The sequence below is a fragment of the Natrix helvetica genome (genome assembly GCF_964273705.1).
Source record: "Natrix helvetica genome assembly, chromosome: 16".
Classification (NCBI taxonomy): domain Eukaryota; kingdom Metazoa; phylum Chordata; class Lepidosauria; order Squamata; family Natricidae; genus Natrix; species Natrix helvetica.
Window position 1 is genome coordinate 7,727,241 of NC_138563.1, and position 24,012 is coordinate 7,751,252.

General features: G+C 45.7%; 2 protein-coding genes across 3 annotated transcripts; one reads left to right on the forward strand and one right to left on the reverse strand.

Moving 5' to 3' along the window:
• Positions 1 to 958: 958 nt before the first annotated feature.
• TSACC (TSSK6 activating cochaperone) lies at positions 959 to 10,092 on the reverse strand. 2 transcript variants are annotated; one of them, XM_081968585.1, is made up of 5 exons: positions 9,709 to 10,091; positions 6,854 to 6,922; positions 5,367 to 5,396; positions 3,066 to 3,224; positions 959 to 1,359 (listed from the first exon to the last, which is right to left on the reverse strand). In XM_081968585.1, the coding sequence occupies exons 1-5, from the start codon at positions 9,776 to 9,778 to the stop codon at positions 1,133 to 1,135; spliced, it is 555 nt and encodes a 184-aa protein (XP_081824711.1). In that variant the 5' UTR covers positions 9,779 to 10,091; the 3' UTR covers positions 959 to 1,132. The 2 variants fall into 2 exon arrangements, with proteins under 2 accessions (XP_081824711.1, XP_081824712.1); XM_081968586.1 differs by lacking the exon at positions 5,367 to 5,396 and having other exon boundaries at positions 9,709 to 10,092.
• Positions 10,093 to 10,102: 10 nt separating this feature from the next.
• CCT3 (chaperonin containing TCP1 subunit 3) lies at positions 10,103 to 23,110 on the forward strand. The gene is made up of 14 exons (XM_081968536.1): positions 10,103 to 10,255; positions 13,275 to 13,336; positions 13,815 to 13,865; positions 14,342 to 14,404; positions 14,765 to 14,861; positions 15,905 to 16,022; positions 16,806 to 16,992; positions 18,278 to 18,427; positions 19,104 to 19,236; positions 19,341 to 19,422; positions 20,368 to 20,548; positions 21,308 to 21,553; positions 22,122 to 22,253; positions 22,712 to 23,110. The coding sequence occupies exons 1-14, from the start codon at positions 10,111 to 10,113 to the stop codon at positions 22,814 to 22,816; spliced, it is 1,752 nt and encodes a 583-aa protein (XP_081824662.1). The 5' UTR covers positions 10,103 to 10,110; the 3' UTR covers positions 22,817 to 23,110.
• Positions 23,111 to 24,012: the final 902 nt, after the last annotated feature.

Here is a 24,012-nt window from a genome sequence, read left to right on the forward strand (position 1 = left end):
CTGATCCAGCGAATTTTGGCCCCATTTTACAACTTTATTTGCCACAAGATGGGACTAGAACTCACAGTCTCCTGGTGATTGCCCCAAAATCCCCCAATTGGCTTTTATGCCTGATAGTACTATAACTCACCATCTCCTAGTTATTGGCCCAAAGTCCCCCAATTGGCTTTTCTGCCTAAGGCAGGACTAGAACTCACTGTCTCCTGGTTAAATGGCCCAAAGTCCCCCAATTGGCTTTGATGCCTAAAATAGCACTAGAATTCACTGTCTCTTGGTTTATACAATACAATACAATAGCAGAGTTGGAAGGGACCTTGGAGGTCTTCTAGTCCAACCCCCTGCCTAGGCAGGAAACCCTATACCATTTCAGACAAATGGCTATCCAACATCTTCTTAAAGACTTCCAGTGTTGGAGCATTCACAACCTCTGGAGGCAACTTCTGTTCCACTGATTAATTGTTCTAACTGTCAGGAAGTTTCTCCTCACTTCTAAGTTGCTTCTCTCCTTGATTAGTTTCCACCCATTGCTTCTTGTTCTGCCCTCAGGTGCTTTGGGGTATAGCTTGACTCTTTGTGGCAACCCCTGGGATATTGGAACACTGCTATCATGTCTCCCCTGGTCCTTCTCTTCATTAGACATACCCAGTTCCTGCAACTGTTCATGTGTTTTAGTCTCCAGTCCCCTCATCCTCTTTGTTGCTCTTCTCTGCACTCTTTCTAGAGTCTCCACATCTTTTTTATATCCTGGCGACCAAAACCGGATGCAGGATTCCAAGTGTGGCCTTATAAAGTGGTATCAACCCTTCACGTGATTCTACCGGTGGCCTTCACCACTAGACCAAACTCTCAAGTCTTCTGTTGCACAAAAATTCACTTCATTCAGAAATTATCTCTCAGCAAAGGAGCTGGTGCCTTTTGGATCAAAAACGGATTTCTGGTGGAGCAAAACAGCCACAGGTTCAAAAATATAACAAGCACTTTATTTGCATCGCGCAGCTTGCACTGCCAGTCAGTCCCACGACACAAAATCTTGCATCGTGGGCATTGCCGCGTGCTGAGCAACGTCTGCCCGGGAGGCCTGCAGCTGCCCGCAGAAGGCCTGCATCGAAGCGAGAGGCCCGGGTGTTCCCTGCTAGCTGCCCGGGTGGGGAGAGTAGGCCGGGTCCCTGGGGGTGAGCTGTTCCAGCTGGCCCCGGAGCTCCCCGTTCTGCTGGTCCTGCTGGGAGATCAGGCGGCTCATGGACTCCCTGATGTCCTGCAGCAGCGCCAGCTGCTCCTGCGCGATCTGGGTCTGCACTTGCATGTTGTTGTGTAGGCATTCAAGGAGGCCGAAGCATTCCTGCGGCTGGTGGTCGGGAGCTGGAAGGGAGAAGGCGGAGAAGGGGGCAGGGGAAGGGTGACTGGCTTGCAGAGGGGAAGGTCCCGCAAACAGACAGCCCCTCGGTCTCCGCCTCAGCAACAAACTCAGGAAAAATTCTGGGGCTTTCCCAAAAATTACATTAATCTTTATTTAGTGTATTTATGTATGTATGTTGTTTTATTGTGTTTTACTAGTCTAAGTGAAATCTTAAGTGAAATCACTAGATATATGTATGTATATGTATGTGCAGATAGATCGATAGATAGATGATAAATAGAAGATAGACAAATAGATAGAAAGATAAATAGATAGATAGACAATAAAGAAAGATGAAAGGAAGAAAGAAGGAAGGAAAAGCAAGACAGACAGATAGATAAATAGATATACGGGAGAGAGAGAGAGCAAGAGCGAGACAGACAGACAGAGATAAATAGATGGCTAGAGAAATAGATAGACAGACAAACAGACAAGATAGAGATAGATAAATAGATGGATAGATAATGATAGAGAGATGATGGATAGATATAAATAGATGGATAGAGAAATGGATAGAGATAGATAGATAGACAGACAGACAGACAGAGACAGACAGACAAAGATAGATAAATAGATGGATAAAAAATGATAGAGATAGGATAGATGATAGATAGATAGACAGACAGACAGACAGACAGACAGAGATAGCTAAATAGATGGATAGATAATGATAGACAGAGATGATGGATAGATATAAATAAGTGGATAGAGAAATGGATAGAGATAGATAGACAGACAGACAGACAGACAGACAAAGATAGATAAATAGATGGATCAATAATGATAGAGAGGATAGATAGGATAGATAGATAGATAGATAGATAGATAGATAGATAGATAGATAGATGATAGATAGATGATAGATAGATAGATAGATAGATAGATAGATAAATGATGAGAGACAGGAAGGGATAGAGGGAGGAAGGGATAGATACCGGTGGATAGGTAATAGATAGATGATATAGATAGACAGGCAGACTAGCAATATACGTTAAGATTTCACCTAGATCAGTAAAAGACAATCAAATATAAGCGTTATATAAGAGATCTCTCTTCAAATACCAATGACACTAGGCCCTCTAACCATTCAAGCGCAGGGAATGAAGCTTGTTCCCCTCCCCGTCCGTGATGCACCCTGGGTAGTGAGACAGCATGAACTAACGAACCAGCAACTGCTGGCAGCAAGAAACAGGTAGTCCTCGAGTCACGACCACAACAGAGCCCAAAAGTTCTGTTGCTAAGTGAAACACACAGTGAATTCCCCCCATTTTACGCCTTTTCTTGCCGCAGTAGCTGTTGTGTGAATCCCTGCAGTTGCTAAGTTTGTCACAGGGTCGTTCAGTGAAGATGGCTTCCCCATCGACTTTGCCGGGAGGTCGTAAAAGAGGATCATGTGACCTCCCAGGGACACAGCAACCGTCGTAAGCGTGAACCTGTTGCCCAAGCGTCCAAATTTGGATTACGTGACCATGGAGCTGCAAATGTGAAAAATGGTTGCCAGTCGCATTTTTTTGAAAGTGTGGTTGTAACTTGGTCACTAAAGGAACTGCTGTAAGTCGAGGACTACCTGTGTTGTCTGTTATAAAACTTTTCAATTTTATAATAATTGGGGTTCTGTCTTCCGGGGATTCCGCAACCCACGTCAATTCACAAGCAGGGACATCCTTACAAAAATGGCGCTTTCCTTTCCCCGTCCGGGCGGCCCCGGGGTGCGGCAGGACTGGGTTGGGTCTCCACTGAGTCGAGGGAAGTTCAAGAAAACTGGGCGAGGGCTTCGCGGGACACAGAGGCTTAAAGGTGGCGGCTGGGGGGCCGTCGACGTCGTCTCCTGTTCAGTGAGAGAGAGAAATGAGTGAAGAATTAAAGAGGGATTATTAAACCTGGAGCTTTGCCGTCTTATTCCTACAACTGCCCTACAGAGAGTCTTTGCTTTGCAACAGTTCATTTAGCAACCGTTCAAAGTTACGACGGCAACGCAAAAAGCGACAGTACGACCTGCAGCATCTCTATATGGTCATGTAATCAAAATTCAGACGCTTGGCAACTGACTCATAATTACGACGATCGCAGTGTGCCTGGGGTTAGGAGATCCCCTTTTGCGACCTTCTGATCAGCAAAGTCAATGAGGGAGGGAGCCACTTAACAACTAGATTACTAACTTATCAACTGCAGTGATTCACTTAGCGACCGTGGTGAGAAAGGTCATAAGATAGGGCCAAACCCATTTAACAAATGTCTCGCTCAACCACAGAAAATCTGGGCTCAGTTGTGGTCGTATGTCGAGGACCCCCTGTATAAGATTAGATATCTGGGAGCACTAGATTGGCCAGTCTGCATCGGGCATCTCCCAGGAGACCTTTTGTGGCTTCCGAAGGGATTCACTTAACAACAGAGGCAAGAAAGGTCGTAAAATGAGGGAAAATTCGCTTAACCACAGAAATTTGGGGCTCAATTGTAGCCATAAGTTGAGGACTACCTGTTGTTCACTTAACAACGGAAATTCGGGGCTCAATCATGACCGTACGTCAAGGACCACATGACAGCTGCCAAGTGTCTGAATTTTGAACACGTGACTCTAGGGATGCTGCAATGGTCATAACTGCGAGGACAGGTTATAAGACACTCTTTTGAGTGCTACTGTAACTAAATCATCATATTTTAACGACCCCATAATCCCTTGCGGGGTGGAGTCTGGGCAACTGAATGGAGCCAGATGCCTTTCCTGTCGCCAATGCGGAGTTTTGTTCAGCAGATGCAACGACCATCATAAATATGAAAAAGTTGTCGAGCGTACAAAGGTAAATTATGTGACCATGAGGTCATAAATGTCAATCCTGTAGCCATCTTTTCTTTTGGACTCTATTATTCTACTATGCATTTTCTATGGTGGGAAAATGGGAGGGGGGATTGTAGGAAGTTAGAGGCTATGTAGCCATAACAACATTCTTTCTCAGAAAGCCAAGGTCATCCTTTGTCTCTGCACCTGACTGGATCTGGATGGGTGGAATTGCCAGCACGGCAGTGGAAGATTGGACCATGTGATGGACTTGGAGATGTGGGGGAAAGATCTTGAACTTTCAACTGGGTGGGAAATCGGGAAGCCTTCAGATTCGGGATTTCCCAGATGTGCCAACATGGCTCTCTTAATAAACTGGAACTTTGAGAAATCTTTTGCTTCAGACTCTGATTTAATTTTGGATACTATTTGGAACCCTGACAATAAGGGTGAAAAATAGTTTTTCTGGTCCATTCGTAACTTCCGTCACTAAATGAACTGTTGTAAGTTGAGGACGACCTGTGTAGTTCTGTTGCAAACCCCTGCTGTCAATCAATCCTGTTCAACGCATGTTTTTGTTGACTTACGACCAGAACAGACTCCAGAATTCCCATCGGATGTCAGGACAGGTGTAAGTTGAGGCACCTTTGCGTCAATTTTGGGACATTTTTTACAGCAGTTGTTAAGTGCATGCAGTGGTCGTTAAGCAAACCCCTTGTTCACAAAGGATGGGGGTTTTTTTTCCCTCCAGAAACTAGAAATAAAAGCTGGCGGGGGGGAAACCCAACCGCAAACTACAATTATGTGATGTTACAAACAGCTTTAAGGCTAGTTACGTGGGGACAAATGGACGTAAGATGCTCTTTTTCAGTGCCGTCGTAACTTCAAACAGTCGTTACATGAGTTGTTGTTAAGTCGAGGACTGCCTGTATATTTTCCTGGGAGAAATACTGCTGTGCCTCTAACAGCAGCTGGATCTGCATCAGGGAGAAGGCCCTCTCTGGACTCTGTGCCAGATTACAGGCGAGATCATGAATTTGTTTACAAACTAAGCAAACATTAAAACAAATTAATAAAAGGAGAAGCATGAAATGATTCCTGCTGGGGAAATCAGAGAAAAGCTGGAATTCTCCACAGCCAAAGCAGCTTTCGGTTATGAATCAACTATCGCAGAACAAAAGTTTGAACACCTACGTGAGGCTTGTGAAGATCTCCTTGAAGTACCTGGAAAGGAACAGTAATTGTCATTGGCGTTTGCACTGCTCTTGTTATTGATTTAAACGTAAAGGTAAAGGTTCCCCTTGCACATCTGTGCTAGTCGTTCCTGACTCTAGGGGGCGGTGCTCAACTCCGTTTCAAAGCCAAAGAGCCAGCGCTGTCCGAAGACGTCTCCGTGGTCATGTGGCCGGCATGACTCAACGCCGAAGGCGCACGGAACACCGTTCCCTTCCCACCAAAGGTGGTTCCTATTTTTCTACTTGCATTTTTTACCTGCTTTCGAACTGCTAGGTTCGCAGAAGCCGGGACAAGTAACCGGGAGCTCACTCCCACTAGGGATTCAAACCACCGAACTGCCAAGCTTTCTGATCGACAAGCTCAGCGTCTTAGCCACTGAGCCACTGTGTCCCACTTATTGACTTAGTAGACACATTTTTTCGGCATGAACAGAGATAAACAACATATATATTATATGTTATATATGTTACATAACATTATTAAACCCCGGGAAGGCCACACCCGGAATACTGCAACCAATTTTGGTCACCATAGTACAAAAAAGATATTGAGACTTTGGGAAAAGTGCAGAGAACAGCAACTAAGACGATCAAAGGCCTGGAGACTAAAGCGTACGAAGAACAGTTGCAGGATTTAGCTTTGGTCAGTCTAGAGAAGAGAAGGACTAGTGGGATGACATGATAGCAGTCTTCCAGTATTTGAGGGACTGCTAAAGAAGAAGGGGGGGGGGGGGTCAACTTATTTTCACCAGAAGGCAGAACAAGAAGCAATGGATGGAAACTAATCAAGGAGAGAAACAACCTGGAATTAAGGAGAAACTTCCTAACAGTGAGGACAATTAACCAGTGGAACAGCTTGCCACCAGAAATTGTGGGCACTCTACCACTGGAGATTTTTAAGAAGAGTCTAGACAGTCACTTATCTGAAATATTATAGCTTTGTCCTCCTTGAGTTGGGGACTGGACTAGAAGACCTCCAAGGTCCCTTCCAGCTCATTCATTCTAAAACATTGGATCTCGCATGTTAAACCCAGACATTGTGCCTGGAACAAAGCTTCAGGGCATACCTGATATAGTAATCTAGCCACTGGCTTACTCATCAATCTAAGGTTAAAATAAACCACGTTAGGATGATATGGGAGCTAACTAAGTCACTGAGAAAGTGTCTTCTGCAGCCTTCTCCATCTCCAACCTGGTAGCCTATAAAAATATGGTACTTTGCTTTTTCTCTACCTCCACTCAAGATGACTTAGTTGGGGAACGTGGGAATTGGAGTCCAAGGCCTTCAGAGGATGTCAGGCTGGGAGTGGCTCGAATGGAAGATAACCCATGCGGCCTGCTGACTTAGCCACTCCTGAGGTACATCAGTTACCTGGACATTTACCTTAACTTCCTTTCTTTAAGCATTTGCTCACAGGGGAGAGGGTCAGGAGGGGGGGCACCTACTTTTCCGATGCTGCTTCTCCTCCTGGGGGTTTAAGTCTGGCTCCATCTGAATAGGATTGGAACTCATGCCTAGAAAAAAGGGAGAGGCATACAATGAAGATAAGCACAGAATGTAGAATAATAAGAGTCGGAAGGGACCTTGGAGGTCTTCCAATCCAACCCCCTGCTCAAGCAGCAGACGCTATACCTCCTGTGACAAAGTCTGAAGGCAAACCATTCCACTTATTGACTGTTTTCACTGTCAGGAACAATCAATCAGTGAAATGGCAGCCCTCCAGAAGTGAAGAGAAGAGCAGAGAAGAGCAACAAAGAGGATTAGGGGACTGGAGGCTAAAACATATGAAGAACGGTTGCAGGAACTGGGTAGGTCTAGTTTAATAGAAAGAAGGACTAGGGGAGACATGATAGCAGTCTTCTGATATCTCAGGGGTTGGCACAAAGAAGAGGGAGTCAAACTATTCTCCAAAGCACCTGAGGGCAGAACAAGAAGCAATGGGTGGAAACTAATCAAGGAGAGAAGCAACTTAGAACTGAGGAGAAATTTCCTGACAGTTAGAACAATTAATCAGTGGAACAGAAGTTGCCTCCGGAAGTTGTGAATGCCCCAACACTGGAAGTCTTTAAGAAGATGTTGGATAGCCATTTGTCTGAAGTGGCATAGGGTTTCCTGCCTAGGCAGGGGGTTGGACTAGAAGACCTCCAAGGTCCCTTCCAACTCTGCTATTGTATTGTATTGTATTGTGGGTGATCCAACACAGGTTTTTTTTAGAAGAGATTTGACAACCATTTGTCCAGAATGGTATATAGGACCTCCTGTTGGAGCAGGGGGTTGGACTAGAAGATCTCCAAGGCCCCTTCCGACTCTGTTATTCTCTTAACCTATTCTCCAAAGCACCTGAAGGCAGGACAAGAATCAATGGATGGAAACTAACCAAGGAGAGAAGCAACCTGGAATTAAGGAGAAATTTCCTGACAGTGAGGCCAATTCATCAGTGGAACAGATTGCCACCAGAAATTGTGTATGCTCTTATCACTGGAGGCTTTTAAGAGACTGGACAGCCACTGGTCTGTAATGGTATAGGGTCTCCTGCTTGAGTAGGGGCTGGACTAGAAGACCTCCAAGGTTCTGTCCTGTCCTGTTCCTTATCCCATCCCATTGTTCCTCAGCCTAAGATGTGTGGACTTCAAGTCCTAGAATTCTTCAGCAGCCGATACGCACACAGACACACAAACATTTGGGTCCCGAGTGTTTCCTTTTCAGTTCCTCTCACAAAACAGAAAGCAAAAAATACCTGCATGAGAATAACTCATTCTCCAAAATCACTTACTCAGCCTCAACTTAAGTTTGGAACTACTGTACAGGTAGAACTCCTTGAGTCCAAAATTTATGTTGCCAAGTGAGACTGTTGTTAAGTGAGCCTTGCTCTATTTTACCTTTCTTGGCACAGTTGTTAAGTGAATCACCACAGTTAGTCACACGGTTGTTAAGTGAATCTCGTTTCCTCATTGACTTTGCTTGACAGAAGGTCGCAAAAGAGGATCCTATGACCCTGGGGCACTGGAACGTCATAAACATGAGACAGTTGCCAAGCGTCTCAATTTCGATCATGTGACCGAGGCTCCAATGGTTCTAAGTGTGAAAAAGGGTCATAAGTCACTTTTTTCACTGCCTCTGTAACTTTGAAGAGTCAGTAAACGAACCGACATAACTTGAGGACTAGCTGGAATTGTACGGCCCGCTGGGGAATTCTGGGAGTCAACGTCCACAATGTTAAAAGTTGCTAAAATTGAGAAACACTATATTAGAGTTGTGTGTATCATAGCTGAAGAAGCTTGTTGGATGAGAAGCGAAACGCCTTCAAAGAAAAACCAGTAAGTCCAGTTGCCTCTTGAAAAAAACACCTTTGGGACTGGGTTAGAGGGTTGAAATTGACACGCTAAGTTGCACATGCTGTAAAACTCCCTTTTTAAAGTAAAGGTTCCCCTCGCACATAGGTGCTAGTCGTTCCTGACTCTAGGGGGCGGTGCTCATCTCTGTTTCAAAGCCGAAGAGCCAGCGCTGTCCGAAGACGTCTCCGTGGTCATGTGGCCGGCATGACTCAACGCCAAAGGCGCACAGAACGTCGTTGTCTTCCCACCAAAGTTGGTTCCTATTTTTCTACTTGCATTTTTACCTTTTGGACTGCTAGGTTGGCAGAAGCTGGGACAAGTAACGGGAGCTCACTCCATTAAACGGCGCTAAGGATTTGAACCAGGATAGGGTGGCGAAGGCGCTGAGCTTGTCGATCAGAAAGGTCGGCAGTTCGAATCCCTAGCACCGCGTAACGGAGTGAGCTCCCGTTACTGGTCCCAGCTTCTGCCAACCTAACAGTTCGAAAGCAGGTAAAAAATGGAAGTAGAAAAATAGGGAACACCTTTGGTGGGAAGGGAACAGCGTTCCGTGCGCCTTCAGTGTTGAGTCATGCCATCCACATGACCACGGAGACGTCTTCGGACAGCGCTGGCTCTTCGGCTTTGAAACAGAGATGAGCAGCGTCCCCTAGAGTCGGGAACGACTAGTACAGATGTGCAAGGGGAACTCACTGTTTAGGGCCCTGTTATCCCTAGAAAAAAAAAAGAAATACACAGTTAATCCTCTTATTTCAGCGCGCAGATTCCCTATTCTTTCTCCGGCACTTTTAGATCATATAGCACGTGTCAGAGTAGAGAGCGGACTACAATTCCCGTCATGCATCATTGCATGAACAGCGGGGCCGGTGTTACTCGACTCGTTGACCGTAATTCCCTCGATGTTCCTGAGGCGGAAGACACACGTGTCTGGGCTTAGGCGAGGCAGGGGTTTCTCCCAAACTCGCCTCTCGGGTATGGCCGTCCGGGGACGAAGCCTGGCAGGAACTGCAGCGGCCGCCGCTGAACAGGCCTCATCCACCTAACCGCTGGCGACCGCTTGTGCGCACGCGCCTTCCCTCGCCTTTTCAACGTTCCACCTCGCCGCGCGGACGGCTCTAACCTTGTGCGCAGTCGCAATCGGGAGAGGGTGGAAACGCGACGGAGAGAAACCTGCGCATGCGTGCGGCCTTCCTCCCGCGGCGCCCTGCCCAAGCATGCTTCGCCTAGGAGGCGGAGAATAATCCGTTGTTCTCTCAACCTACCTTGCTGTCATCGAGGGGAGGCGGAGTCTCGGCAAAGGAGGCCCGCCTTCATTGGTCGTTTCGAGGGCAGCTACGTTGCGGATTGGAGGAGCCGCCTCCACGGGCATGATAGGTTGTCCGAGCGCGGTGAAACGGCGTTTTTCCCCCGCCCTCCGAGATCTTTTTTTTGTCCGCCTCCAGAAGGTTCCTCGCCGGCTTCTGACTCGCCTCGCCGGGAAGATGCTGGGCCAGCGCCCCGTCCTCGTTCTCAGTGAGTCTGAGGGGGAGGTGGCTGGGGTGGGAGGGGAGAGGCGACCCCTCCCCGAGTGATCCCTTCATATCTTTCCCCTCAACTTTTCCCTCAGAATATCCTATTTTGGGGGTCCCTTTGCCCCTCATCTGCGTCCTTCGCTCGACCGACCCCCACTGCATGCTGGGAAAATCCATTTTCTTTCATGGTCTCCGCTCAATTTCCCCAGAAAGTCGCGCCATGAGGCAGCCCCCTCCCCAAATACCTCAGCTTTGGGGAACCCCCTCCCCCAAACCGACATAAATCCTCTTGTATCCTCTATTCTTAAGGACAGGCAGCTGTGGGCTTGAGGGGCGTCTACCCTGTTAAAGGAAGAGAAAAAAATACCGAAAAGGGGCATTCAATACAGGTAGTCCTCGACTTACGACCGCGTTGGTTGCTAAGCGGGGCGGTTGCTACAAAGTGAATGTTGCCTCCTTTCTTGCCGCGGTTGTTAAGCGGATCACTGCGGCCTGATACGTTATTGAGCCGGTTGTTAAGTGAATCTGGCTTCCCTCTTGACTTTGCTTGTCAAAAGGTGATGGGCGGTCCTAAAGTGTGAACGGTCCTAAAGTGTGACTCAGTTGCCAAGCATCTTGAGTTCTGATCCTATAATCATGGGGATGCTACAGAGGTCGTAAGTGTGGAAAAAAATGGTCATAAATTGCTTTTTTTTCCAGTGGCGGTGTAATTTTGAAGCGTCACTAAATGAACTGTTGTCAGTCGAAGGCTAGAGGTAGTTCTCAATTTATAACAGTTCGTTTAGTGACCACTCACTGTAATGAAGTTACATCAGCTCTGAAAAAAGTGTCTTGGGACTGTTCTTCACATTTATGACCGTGGCGGCGGCCCTTTTGGTCATGTGATCAAAATTCGGATGCTTGACAACTGGTTCATATTTATGATGGGTCGCAGGGTCATATGATCCCCTTTGTGACCTTCTGGCAAGCAGAGTCAATGAGTAACCCAGGTTCACTTAACAACTATCACAAGAAATGTGAAATCGGACCAAATTCATTCAACAACTGTGCTGCTTAGCAACAGAAATGTGGGGCCCAATTGTGGTCCTAAGTCAAGGACTACCTGTAAATGACTGACCAGGGCCGGCTATGAAGCTTCTATGGGAATGGTCTCAGCAGTCTTAGAGGTCTTCTAGTCCCACCCGCTGGCCGGGCAGGAATCCTCAGACCATCCTAATGAGTGTGCAACATGTGCTTGAAAACCTCCCATAATGGAGCGCCCCAAAGGTGATAGAGGTAGTACTCAAAGTTCAAAGTTACAGCAGCACTGAAAAAGGGGGACTTACGACTGTTTTTCACTCTCAGTGACCATTGCAACATCCCCATGGCCACATGGTTAAAATCCAGATGCTTGGAAATTGACCCATAGTTAGGATGGCTGCAGTTTCTGAGGGTCATATAATCCCCTTTTGCAAACTTTCACAAGCCAAATTTTCAACAGGGAAGGCAGAATCACTTAACAACCACGTTGATCATTTAACAACTGCAGTGATTCATTTACCAACTGTGGCCAGGGAGGTGGTAAAATGGCAAAATTCATTTAACAACAGACATTTGTTAACAACAGACATTTTGGAGTCACTTGTGGTTGCAAGTCAAGGACTATCTATTCCAGGGGTGTCCAAACTTGGGAACTTTAAGACTTGTGGACTTCAACTCCCAGAATTCCCCAGCCAGCAAGTCTTAAAGTTCCCACGTTTGGACACCCCTGATCTATTCCAATGTTTAATAGCTCTCCCAGTTAGGAAATCCCTTCTTATTTTGAGTTTGGATCTTGTTCTGTAAAGCTTCCACCTGTTGGTTCTTGTATCCTAGGGCTCTATGGAGAATAAATCCGCCCCCTTCTGTCTGGTTGCCAGGAGGAGGAGGAGGAGGGGAATTGCTTTGGATCAGTCTTCGTGGAAATGTCAGTCTGGTTTTGCACATTTACTTCATGATTCCTGAAGTGATCCATTTTCTGGGTCTACTTGATACATGCATTGGGGAATTCTTGCAGTTGGATTTGCTTGTCAGTCATGTTAAGTGCTTGCCCTCCTCTCTTTCCGTGAACCAAGGGTGGCAGGTTGTGTGAACACATCCAACTTGTTAATTTTACCAGAAGTGATTTTATTTTGTTACTCAGCTAGGCAGCCAAATTTCCATAGCTGCCCATCTCAACCAATAACTGAGTGGCTTAGAGTTCCCTATCCATCCTCTAGGAACTATTGGGATACAGAGGAACCATAGGCTTTCTTGTAAGGGATGAAGAGATAGGCGTGTCCCACCAGCAGAAGAGACTTGAAAGGGGAAGAACAATAAGTGTAAGGCTCTGTTAAGTGGGAAATGGGATTCTAAAGGGGGGGGGGAGCAACTAGCTCCTTGTTCCTGCTGAAGAATTGGGTTTGTTAGTTCCTTCTGTTTGAAGAGCTCAGAAATTGGGCAAGGAGGAAAGCTGGTTTGGGAAATGAGGTGCAAATTGTACAGGGAGAACTGTCCAGTCCTTTCACAAAATGTCCTGAAATTGTAATCTGCAAAACTGCAGTCTGGAGACAATTATTTAATTGAATGTTTTTATTGAATGAGTAAAAAGAATGCAAGTAGTCCTTGATTTACGATCACAATTGAGCCCAAAAATTCTGTGGCTAAGTAAGACTTTGGGGTGGGTGGATGCTACAATATTTGGAAGTGTGAAAAATAGTCACTTTTTCAGTGCCGTTGTAACTTCAAACAATCACTAAATGAATGGTTGTAAGTTGAGGACTGCCTGTACATGCAATGAATATTATTAGGTTTTCTGGCTTCATGCAACAAAGAGAATCCTAAACTCGCCAATAGCAGTGATGACCCACAAGATTAAGCCACCCCCAAAATAATCAGAACAAAAGCTAAGCCCCTTTAGTATGTTGGGTAATTGCAGCTTCTAAAGGATGGTCCATTTCTTCAGATGATGTACAGCAAGTATTTGAGCATGAGGCTATTTTTCTTTTCTCTTTTCATCTTAGGTCAAAACACAAAACGTGAGTCTGGAAGAAAAGTCCAGACTGGAAATATTAATGCTGCTAAGGTATGTATTCCAGGAAAATCTACGGGAGAAAAATAGATTGGGTTAATTTGCCATCAAGATCCCACAGAGTATGGGAGTTTGGTTGAGGGCATTTTTTATTATTCTAAAGCTGGAAATCCAGATCTAAATCTTGGATATTCTGGTATAATAGATGTAGCAGTGACAAATGTACCTTGGCAAAAAGAAAAAAAAAAGCTACATTTATCAACTGAGAAGTTTAGAGAGTGACTCTTTAATTTTTTAAAAGCTCGTGTAGTTTTTTTTAAAACTTAGTATGTATGCTTTGTAGCATTTACAGTATTGTGAATGTCAATGGATTTTTGCCCTGACCTCACTGAAAGAAATTTACAGTTGCTCAGTAGGTTATATATAATGACACACACAATGTTGCAATTATGAAATTTCATTTGCTCTGCTTGTAACATATATGCCTACCTTATCCTAATAACCATAGTTTATTATACTCTTCTCATTGTAGACTATTGCTGATATTATCAGAACCTGCTTAGGACCAAGGGCAATGATGAAGGTGAGGATGTATTTATTTTTAACTTCATTTACAAGTACTCTTTAAGACCAGAATTTCCATTATTAAGCAAGATAGCTAAGCGAGCCAGGCCTGATTTTTACAACCTTTTTTGCAATGGTTGTTAAGTGAATCACCCCAGTTGTTAAGGGTTTCACACTGTTGCTAAGCAAATCTGGCTTCCCCCATTACCTTTGCTTGTTAGAAGCCAGCTGGGAAGCTTGCAAATGGCAATCACATGATCCTGCGACACTGCCACCACAGTAAATGCATTTGCCCAAATTTTGATCATGTGACTGTGAGGGTGCTGTAACAATGTGAGGACTAGCCATATTATTATTTTTTTCAGTGCTGTTGTAATTTTTAATGGTCACTCAATGAATGGCTGTAAGTCAAGGACCACCTATAATTCACAAGAGATACACTTGTGTTGCATTTTGTGGATACTAACAAGCGTTTCCTCTGAATTTCCCATGCAGATGTTGTTGGATCCAATGGGTGGAATCGTCATGACAAATGATGGCAATGCTATTCTTAGAGAAGTAAGTCACTTTTAGTAGCAACATCCGATCTTCTCCACAAGGCAGGCATAATTTCCAATATTTCATTATAGAATCTTAACTAAAGATGGCAGGTGTTTGTGTGTCAGAATTTCACATTGTCAAGGTGTCCCAGAAGTTCATTTTTCTTGAATGGTTAAAATGGTTATACTTTCTAGATGCAGAAATACGCGTGAAACACAAATTGTAAGATCCAGATGCTGTTTCTCTCATTTGCCTTGCACTTCATTCTGCTGCTGTCTGGGGAATTTCTGTGAATGAAAGTTCACACAGCTTCAAGTGCCCACGGTTGAGAAACATTGCCTCCAGAATGTTAACTGTTCGCATCTCTCTTCCTTCCAGATTCAAGTACAGCATCCAGCTGCCAAATCCATGATAGAAATCAGCCGTACTCAGGATGAAGAAGTGGGCGATGGGACCACATCTGTGATTATTCTCGGTAGGATGTGCTGTTATGGATAAGAAATATGCAAGTACCTTAGATCGCAAGATATATTTTGGGTGATATATTTAGTACCATTAAAGCAGCAGCAACCCCCCCCCCCCCCCAACCTTTTGGGCACCAGGTACCAGTTCTGTGGAGAAAGGTTTTTTCTCAGACCAGAGGGGATGTGGTTTTGTGTGCTGCCTGCATCCTGCAGATGGGACTTCGTTTGCATGGCCTGGTTACTGGCAAGCCGCAGACTGGTGCCAGTCACGGATTGGGAGTTGGGGACCCTTGCATTAAAGGATCTAAAGGGGAGATCCTTTAGATTCAACATGGAAAGTGAGCAAAATTCACTTGCTTCCCAGTGGAGTGTCACAAATGTTAATTATGTTAAGCCACAGTTTGGCATCCCTAAATACTAGTCTTCCCCTACCCCCAGCCAATAAACCCCACTGTGTGCTTGTGGGCCACTCTTCCTCAGCCCAGTGTTTTTTAAAACAAAAACAAAATACCATTTAAACATCTTGAACTCCTGAATGGAAAATAGGATAGAAATGAAATGAAATATGTAAGTTCCTAAATGGAATCCGATCCCTTTAATATATTTGGGATGGGGAAGATTAAGAAAGGATAATTATCTGTTAACTTTGTGCACCACATTTGTTCTTTGTCAGAACTTTGTTTAGTGTCTCTTTCCTAGGTCATCTGATAGGTAGATAGGTAAGCACGTGATATATAGTATCCTAAAGGCCCTGCAAGGCACTAGCAACTTTCCATATGTTCCCATGTTCAATTCACAACAACTAAATACCTCTGTTAGCGTGTGGAATTCTAAAGTATTGATATTAGTATGGACCTTTTCACTGGGGCATGGAAGAGGTTCAAGGGTGGCCACCTTAAAGACATGTGGACTTCCAACACCCAGAATTGAGTGTCTGGGGAATTCTGAGAGTATCTTAGCGTAGTCAAGCTTGAGAAACACTGCAGGAATGCTTCTGTCCACATGTTGCTTCAAATAAACGGCAGGATGGTCACGGTCTCTTCTTCCCCCTTAGCTGGAGAAATGTTGTCGGTGGCAGAACATTTCCTCGAGCAGCAGATGCATCCCACGGTAATCATCAGCGCCTACCGAAAGGCCCTGGATGACATGATCAGCGCTCTGAAAAAAATCAGGTCAGCAGAAGGAGGAGGAAACGTGGGGGATGCAGTTGTTTTCCTCTGGATTGGGTGAACTATCTTGGCCATTATTCCCAAACACTCTTGTGTTAGTCGGAGTTGATGAGTCCTCAACTTCGGTGTGTACCAGGTGTAGCAGATTTCCTATAAAGGTAGATTGATTCTGTAATGGCTCAGTTGTTGCTAGACTTCCCCCAAAAGGTGTTTATGACCCAATTTTGAAATCCTGATACATGTACAGTAAAATATCTTTACAATCCCCAAGGCATGTGACAACATTTGAGCATCCCTAATGTTTGGAAATTGAATGTTGAAAAATTTGACACACCCTAAGCATACACATGTGATTGCATTTTGGGTACTAGGCAATCAACTCACCTTGACAGTTGTCTGCAGCATTTCACGGTCACCTGATTGTGATGTCTGACATTTTTTTTTACCAGTTTCCAGCATTTACTCCCAATTTCTGGCAAAAAAACCCGCCCGTTAAATAAAATGGATTTGGTTAGTAACACTACTTTAGCTTAACAGCTGCCAGAAAAAAAGTGAATAAAATCAAGTATGATTGTGTGTATAACCCGTTTAATGACTGCAACAATTTACAATCTTAATTCTGGGCTCAATTACGCTCCTACGTCACAGACTACCTACATGTAAGGGAAGGACCCTGAAAGTTTAAAGGTCAGGAACATGGAGAGTTCCTTTGTCCTTGGCTATTGGGAAAGATGGTTATAGTCTCTGATGTGCTTCTGGATAACAGACTGTGCTTGGTTTTTGCAGCACTGCAGTTGACGTCAGCAACCGCGAGGCCATGCTTAAAATCATCAACAGCGCCATCAGCACCAAGGCTATCAGCCACTGGTCAGATCTGGCCTGCGGCATTGCCCTGGATGCAGTCAGAACAGTGGAGTTGGAAGAGAATGGCAGGAAGGAAATCGACATCAAGCAGTATGCTAAAATAGAAAAGGTACAAAGGGGAAAAAATGGGTTTCTGAAGCTGGATTGGAGTTCTGAAGGCCTGGAGGAGAGAAATTTGGAGAATCAACCCTGATACTGCCTTGTGTTGCGGAAATAAACAGGGATAGAATCAAGATCACGTGAAGGGTTAATACCACTTGATAAGGCCTTGGTAAGGCCACTCTTGGAATACAGCATCCAGTTTTGGTCGCCATGATGTAAAAAAGATGTGGAGACTCTAGAAAGAGTGCAGAGAAGAGCAACAAAGAGTATTAGGAGACTGGAGAATAAAACATATGAAGAACGGTTGCAGGAACTGGGCATGGCTAGTTTAATGAAAAGGAGGACCAGGGGAGACATGATAGCAGTGTCCCAATATTGCAGGAACTGCCACAAAGAAGAGGGAGTCAAGCTATTCTCCAAGGCACCTGAGTGTAGAACAAGAAGCAATGGGTGGAAACTAATCAAGGAGAGAAGCAACTTAGAACTAAGGAGAAATTTCCTGACAGTGAGGACAATTAACCAGTGGAACAGAAGTTGCCTCCAGAAGTTGTGAATGCTCCAACACTGGAAGTTTTTTTAAAAAATGTTGGATAATCATTTGTCTGAAGTGGTGTAGGGTTTCCTTGCCTAGGCAGGGGGTTGGATTTAGAAGACCTCCAAGGTCCCTTCCAACTCTGTTATTCTATTCTATTCTATTCTATTCATGCTTCAATCTGAGTTCAAATAAGATCACATGTACAGACACGTTGTTTTTTTTAGTAATCCCAGTTTTACAGACACGATTCCCAAGATCTTCCTCTTTGCAAAATCCACCTAGCAAGCTAGGGAAAAAAAACTAGTAACTTGGAGAAGTTATAGGAGGATATGTGACGAATAGACCAAGGCCCGATCTTAGTGCAGTAGAAGGCTCCGTGTTCTTATTTTGAGAAAGGAGAGCTCTGAAAAAGCTGCTCTCTCCACTGGCGAATTAAGCCCGTGATTGCTTGTTCTAAAATGAACATTATGACTGACGGGCTTTTCTGAAGAAGAAAACAAGTGCCGTTCTTTTCCCAAAACGACTTTCTGATCCTCACGAGAGAACTTGGCTCACCGAGTTGCTTCTTTAGAAAGAGTGCTCAGGAGCTTCTGCGTGTGCCTTTGGAAAGCCCGGGTGACGGTCATCCTTGGTTCAGCCAAGGACCTATAGATGGCTGCGTCCTTACCCATGTATATGTCCCCGAGGGACGTTTAGCAAAGAAGCAGATCCCCTGGCCCTTGCTCTGAGATCTAAATAGCCTCTTTATCACTTTCAGATTCCTGGGGGTTTTATTGAGGATTCCTGTGTCCTGCCTGGGGTCATGATTAATAAAGATATCACTCATCCTCGGATGCGGCGCACCATCAGGAATCCCCGGATCATTTTGCTGGACTGTTCGCTGGAATTCAAGAAGGGGGAGAGTCAGGTTTGTCAGCCGCTGAAGCTCCTCGTCTCTTCTGAACTGAGAAAATGTTTTGGGGGAGAGGGGTGGGGGGCTTTCAAGCGTCTTCCACATATTGGCGAAGAGTTGTGGGACTCATTCCTGAACCTAAATATTCAAAGGTTGTGGCTTGACTTATAGATGTGCTCTGTATCTCATACCATTCATTTTATTTACATCCCACTTCTACTTTTATAAGCAACTTAAGACAACGAATATGCCTGATACGTCTTCCTTCTATTTTAACCACAACAAACCTGTCTGGTGGTGACTGACAGGTCCAAATTCACCCAGTCGGCTTTCTTGCCTAAGGCGGGACTAGAATTCACCGTCTCCTGGTGATTGGCCCAAAGTCACCCATCTGGCCTTCATGCCTAAGGCGGGACTAGAACCCACTCTCTCCTGGTGATTGGCCCAAATTCACCCAACTGGCCTTCATGCCTAAAGCGGGACTAGAACCCACTCTCTCCTGGTGATTGGCCCAAATTCACCCAACTGGCCTTCATGCCTAAAGCGGGATTAGAACACAGGCCCTGCAATAAGAAAGAGCACTGGATAGATGGAAAAATGGTAGCTGTTTAAACGGATTTGTGCATTGATCAAATACTTGTACAGCCATCGCTGTGAACTCACCCAGAACTCTTTGCCTCCTTTTGTGCAGACCGATATTGAAATAACCCGTGAGGAGGACTTCGCTCGCATCCTGCAGATGGAAGAGGAATTTGTTCAGCAGATGTGCGAGCATTTGATCAAAGTCAAGCCGGACCTCATCATCACGGAGAAAGGAATCTCCGGTAAAGCACACGCCCATTCTTATTGAGACGGCGCTTGGCGGTTCTCTTGTTTATTTCCCTGTGAAGGGAGGGTATGTAACCAGATGTTTTTTATTTACCTTTAGACCTGGCTCAGCATTTCCTGATGAGAGCTAACATCACAGCCATCCGCCGGGTAAGGAAAACTGACAACAACCGGATTGCAAGGTGAGGATGCCTGAACCACTAAATGTAAACTAGAGTGGAATAAAATAAAATAACAGAGTTGCAAGGGACCTTAGAGGTCTTCTAGTCCAACGCCCTGCTTAGGCAGGAAAAAAAAACTGTGCCATTTCAGACAAATGCTTGTCCAATCTCTTAAAAATTTCCAGTGTTGGAGCACCCACAACTTCTGGAGGCAAGCTGTTCCTCTGGTTAATTGTCCTCCCTGTCAGGAAATTTCTCCTTCATTCCAGGTTGCTTCTCTCCTTGATTAGTTTCCATCTGTTGTTTCTCAGGTGCTTTGGAGAATAGTTTGACTCCCTCTTCTTTGTGGCAACCCCTCTGCTATCATGTCTCCCCTAGTCCTTCTTTTCATTAAACTAGACATACTCAGTTCCTGCAACCATTATAAAGATGTTTTAGCCTCCAGTCCCCTCATCATCTTTGTTGCTCTTCTCTGCACTCTTTCTAGAGTCTCCACATCTTTTTTACAGCATGGCAACCAAAACTGGATGCAATAGTCCAAGTGTGGCCTTACCAAGGCCTTCTGAAGTGGAATTAATACTCCACATGATCTTGATTCTATCCCTCCGTTAATGCAGCCTAGAACTGTGTTGGGAGTTTTTGGCAGCTTGTTAGAAATGTTATAGTTACAAATAGTGTAATTAAATAAAAAAATACAAAAATGTTAAAAATGTAATCGTTACAAATGTTATTAAATCCCCCAACATTCTTTGCACAGCAGCTATATTCCACGCACAACTGAACCTTCTCTCTGAATCTGCCACTAGCAGGAAAACAAGAGGATGGGTAAAAGCAGCTACCGATGGAAGGCAGAGGCCCAGGGCGCATTACTGACATCCCAAAGCCAGCCCTTCTGTTGAGGGCTGGCTTTCGGTTGAATCAGCATTCGGTTGAATCTTGGTTTTCGTTTTGTTTTTTTCCTGCCAGGGCTTGTGGGGCTCGTATCGTCAGCCGCACCGATGAGCTGCGCGAAGAGGATGTGGGGACCGGCGCTGGGCTCTTCGAAGTGAAGAAAATTGGAGACGAGTACTTTACTTTTATCACTGAATGCAAGGAGCCCAAGGCCTGCACCATTTTGCTCCGGGGCGCCAGCAAAGAGATTCTAGCGGTGAGCAACCTCCACCCTGCCCCACCCCGGAGAAAATAACTTTTGAGACAGGCAATGTAGCCTATTCATTTCCCTTCTGAGGAAAATGGGCACACTTGGGGTTGGTTTTCTTGCTCTGATTTGCAGTCTAGGTGAGTGATAGCTGTCTCTCATACTTGACACACTGTTCAAGTGGAGTTTTTAGAGCATTTCAAGGGCTTGCAAAGTCGGAGATACTAATGGAGGCAGTGCAGCCTCCTGGCCTGTCACCGGGCTACAGGAAGCTGTTGCGTGATGTTACCTTAAGAGGCAGCCTGAATGTTTTTAGCTGGTTTCTTTGGAGTGTTAAAGGATGCCAACGAGAGCAGAAACTAAATCTCCATTCTCATCTTTGAACTTCCAGTTCTCAATAGTAATAATAATAATAATAATTCTCAATTTGTGCTGCTGTGGGGGAGGCGAATGTTGGAAAAAAAGAGAGTGAATTGAAACAGTCAATAAGGATCACCTGTAGTGGGGATCTGTTTCTGGAAAAATTGGACTGCTTGCTTGACTACTGAGGCAGAGATGGCCCAGAATCACTGGAGGTGGGTGGGGCTTTTATTCAAAATGTGGGGGGCAGTGATTTCCAGAAAGCCCCCCCTTCAAAATGGCTCCTTTTGCTACCCGCTTGGCACAAAAATTATTCTTTAGAGAGTAAAAAATGCATTACTGAATTACTCTCCGACTTTGACCTCAAGGATTCAACATTTACACAGGCTGTTTCTCTCCTTCCTGCAGGAAGTGGAGCGTAACCTCCAGGACGCCATGCAGGTCTGTCGCAATGTCCTCGTTGACCCTCAGTTGGTGCCAGGGGGTGGCGCTTCCGAGATGGCCGTGGCCCACGCCTTAACCGAAAAGTCCAAAGTCATGACTGGGGTGGAACAGTGGCCCTATCGCGCCGTGGCCCAAGCGCTGGAAGTTATTCCCAGGACCCTCATTCAGAACTGTGGTGCCAGCACTATCCGGGTCCTCACTTCCTTGCGGGTGAGAATTGCCTCTGATCACCATCAGTGTGAATTGTTTACGTTGCTCTCTTTGCTCTTTCTTGCTGGAAAGGTCCTTGGTGGTCATTGGGTGGAATGGTGTGGCCATTTCAGGGATAATGGAGGAGGGGGAAGAGAAGGGAAAGACAGATCATCTGTAGGAGATGACCAGGCTGAGGGAGGGGCCAAACATGCCATGAGTCTCTACTTGTCCATAAGAGATCTCAGTCCAGCCCACTTTCAATACCTTTCTTATCTCCCGCTCATTTCCCGTGACTGTTAGTTGGTCGGATTCTTGTCCCGCTCATTTCCCTTCACCATTAGTAGCTCAGATTCTTGTAGAGGGCTTAAGCTTGCAATAAATCTTCATACTCAATTTGAACTGCCCGAATCTCCTGATTTCCCCGGCACTTGACATTATTTTTCCAAACAATTGTGGAAAATTTCTGACAATGAGGAAAAAGTGGGCGGGTGCGTGCTCCCTTTGAGGTCATCTGATGGCGGAGGTGAAACACGGAAGGGGTGAGCTACTTGGTTTGCGGGTGCTTAACTCCCTCTCTCGCTCACAGGCCAAGCACACTCAAGAAGGCAGCCAGACCTGGGGTGTCAATGGAGAGACTGGAGCCTTGGCCGACATGAAGGACCTGGGCATCTGGGAGCCCCTCTCTGTCAAGTTGCAGACCTACAAGACGGCTGTCGAGGTGAGAGGAAAGCATCCGTGGCCCGAGGAGCTCCTCTGGGGCGGCCCCAGACTTCCTTGGCCATCGGAAGAAGCCTGATGAAATCTCTCAGACTGCTTGAGTTGATGTTCTTGGGTTCCCCGGTGCCTTCTAGCCAGGTTGAATGTGCGGATAGGGATTTGGGGGGGGGGGGGGGATTATTGTCGTCTTTCTGATGAGTGGTGGCCTAGAGGTGGAGCTCTCTCCTTACAATCAGGAGGCTGTGAATTTGATCCTAGGTAGAGGCTGATATTTCTCTCTCTGTGTCTCGGAATGAGAATATATCTGCCGAACAAAACTCAGTACTGGCAACAGGAAAGGCATAAGGCCAGTAAAACCACTCGGCTGCATTTAGTTGACCAGATTCAACCCTGCACCTCGTTAAAAGTAGACGATTGTCGTCGTCTTCCTGATGTAACCATGCCGCCTCCTTCCCCCAGACGGCTGTCCTCCTCCTGCGGATCGACTCCATCGTTTCAGGCCACAAGAAGAAAGGCGATGAGCAGAACAAGCCGGCGGGAGCCCCAAGCGCACCCCAAGAGTAACAACAACAACTCGGCGAACAAACCTGGGACGGTTGGAGGGAGGAGCTCAGTCAACATTTCAAGAGACGCCGTTCTTCAACGTCTGGATTCAAAAGACGGTTGAAACCCAAACACCCATTTGGTTTCTAAGTTCTAGGTCACGGAGAGGAGGAAGGCGGACCGGCATCAGTACCCCACCCGCGTTAGCGTGTTTCCCTTGAGGAGACACACGTTATTTAAATGTACTCCGTAGCGGCTCAGTGGCTTTATTAATAATAATAATAATAAAAAATGCCCCTTCACGTTCATAGATAACGTTTCTGGTCGCTTTCTCCTCTCTTAACACTTAGCAGGTACTGGTCTGGCTGACTGGTAGTCCTCGACTTACAACCATTTGTTTTGCGACCGTTCAAAGTGACAAGGGCACTGAAAAATGGCTGACTTAACGACCGTTTTTCACACTTAACAATCCTTGCAGCAAAATCCATATGGTTCACATTTATGACGGTTGCAACGTCCCGGGGTTACGTGGTCCCCTTTTTGCGACCTGACAAAAGCAAAGTCGGTGGGGAAAGCCCGATTCGCTTAGCAACCAGGTTACTAACTTAGCAGTGATTCACGGAACGGTGGCAAGGAAGGTTGTAAAATGGGGCAGAACTGACTGAGCAAATATCTTCACTTGACAACAGAAATGCTGGGCTCAATTGTGGCCGTAAAGTCGAGGACTACCTATATTAAATCTCCAGATGGACTCAAATCAGTGAAATAAACCTGCCTGGGGAAGTGATGGATGCTTCGGCTCAAGGTTGACTCAGCCTTCTGTCCTTCTGGGTTCCGTAAAATGAGGACCCTGATCGTTGGCGGCAAGAGGCTCTTCAGTGTCTCAGGGCTGAAAAGCACAGAAGCGCTATTGCTCCCATCGCTGGAGGTTTTGATTGGACAGCCAGTTGTCCAGACTGCCATAGGGTGTCCTGCTTGAGCACGGGCTTGGACTAGATGACCTCCAAGGTCCCTTCCTACTCTTATTCTGTAAGGAGCTCCTGCTTGAGCAAGAGGGCTGGACTAGATGACCTCCAAGGTCCCTTCCAACTCTTATTCTGTAAGGAGCTCCTGCTTGAGCAAGAGGGCTGGACTAGATGACCTCCAGGGTACCTTCCAACTCTTTCTTTAAAGAGCTCCTGCTTGAATAGGAGGCTGGACTAGATGACCTTCAAGGT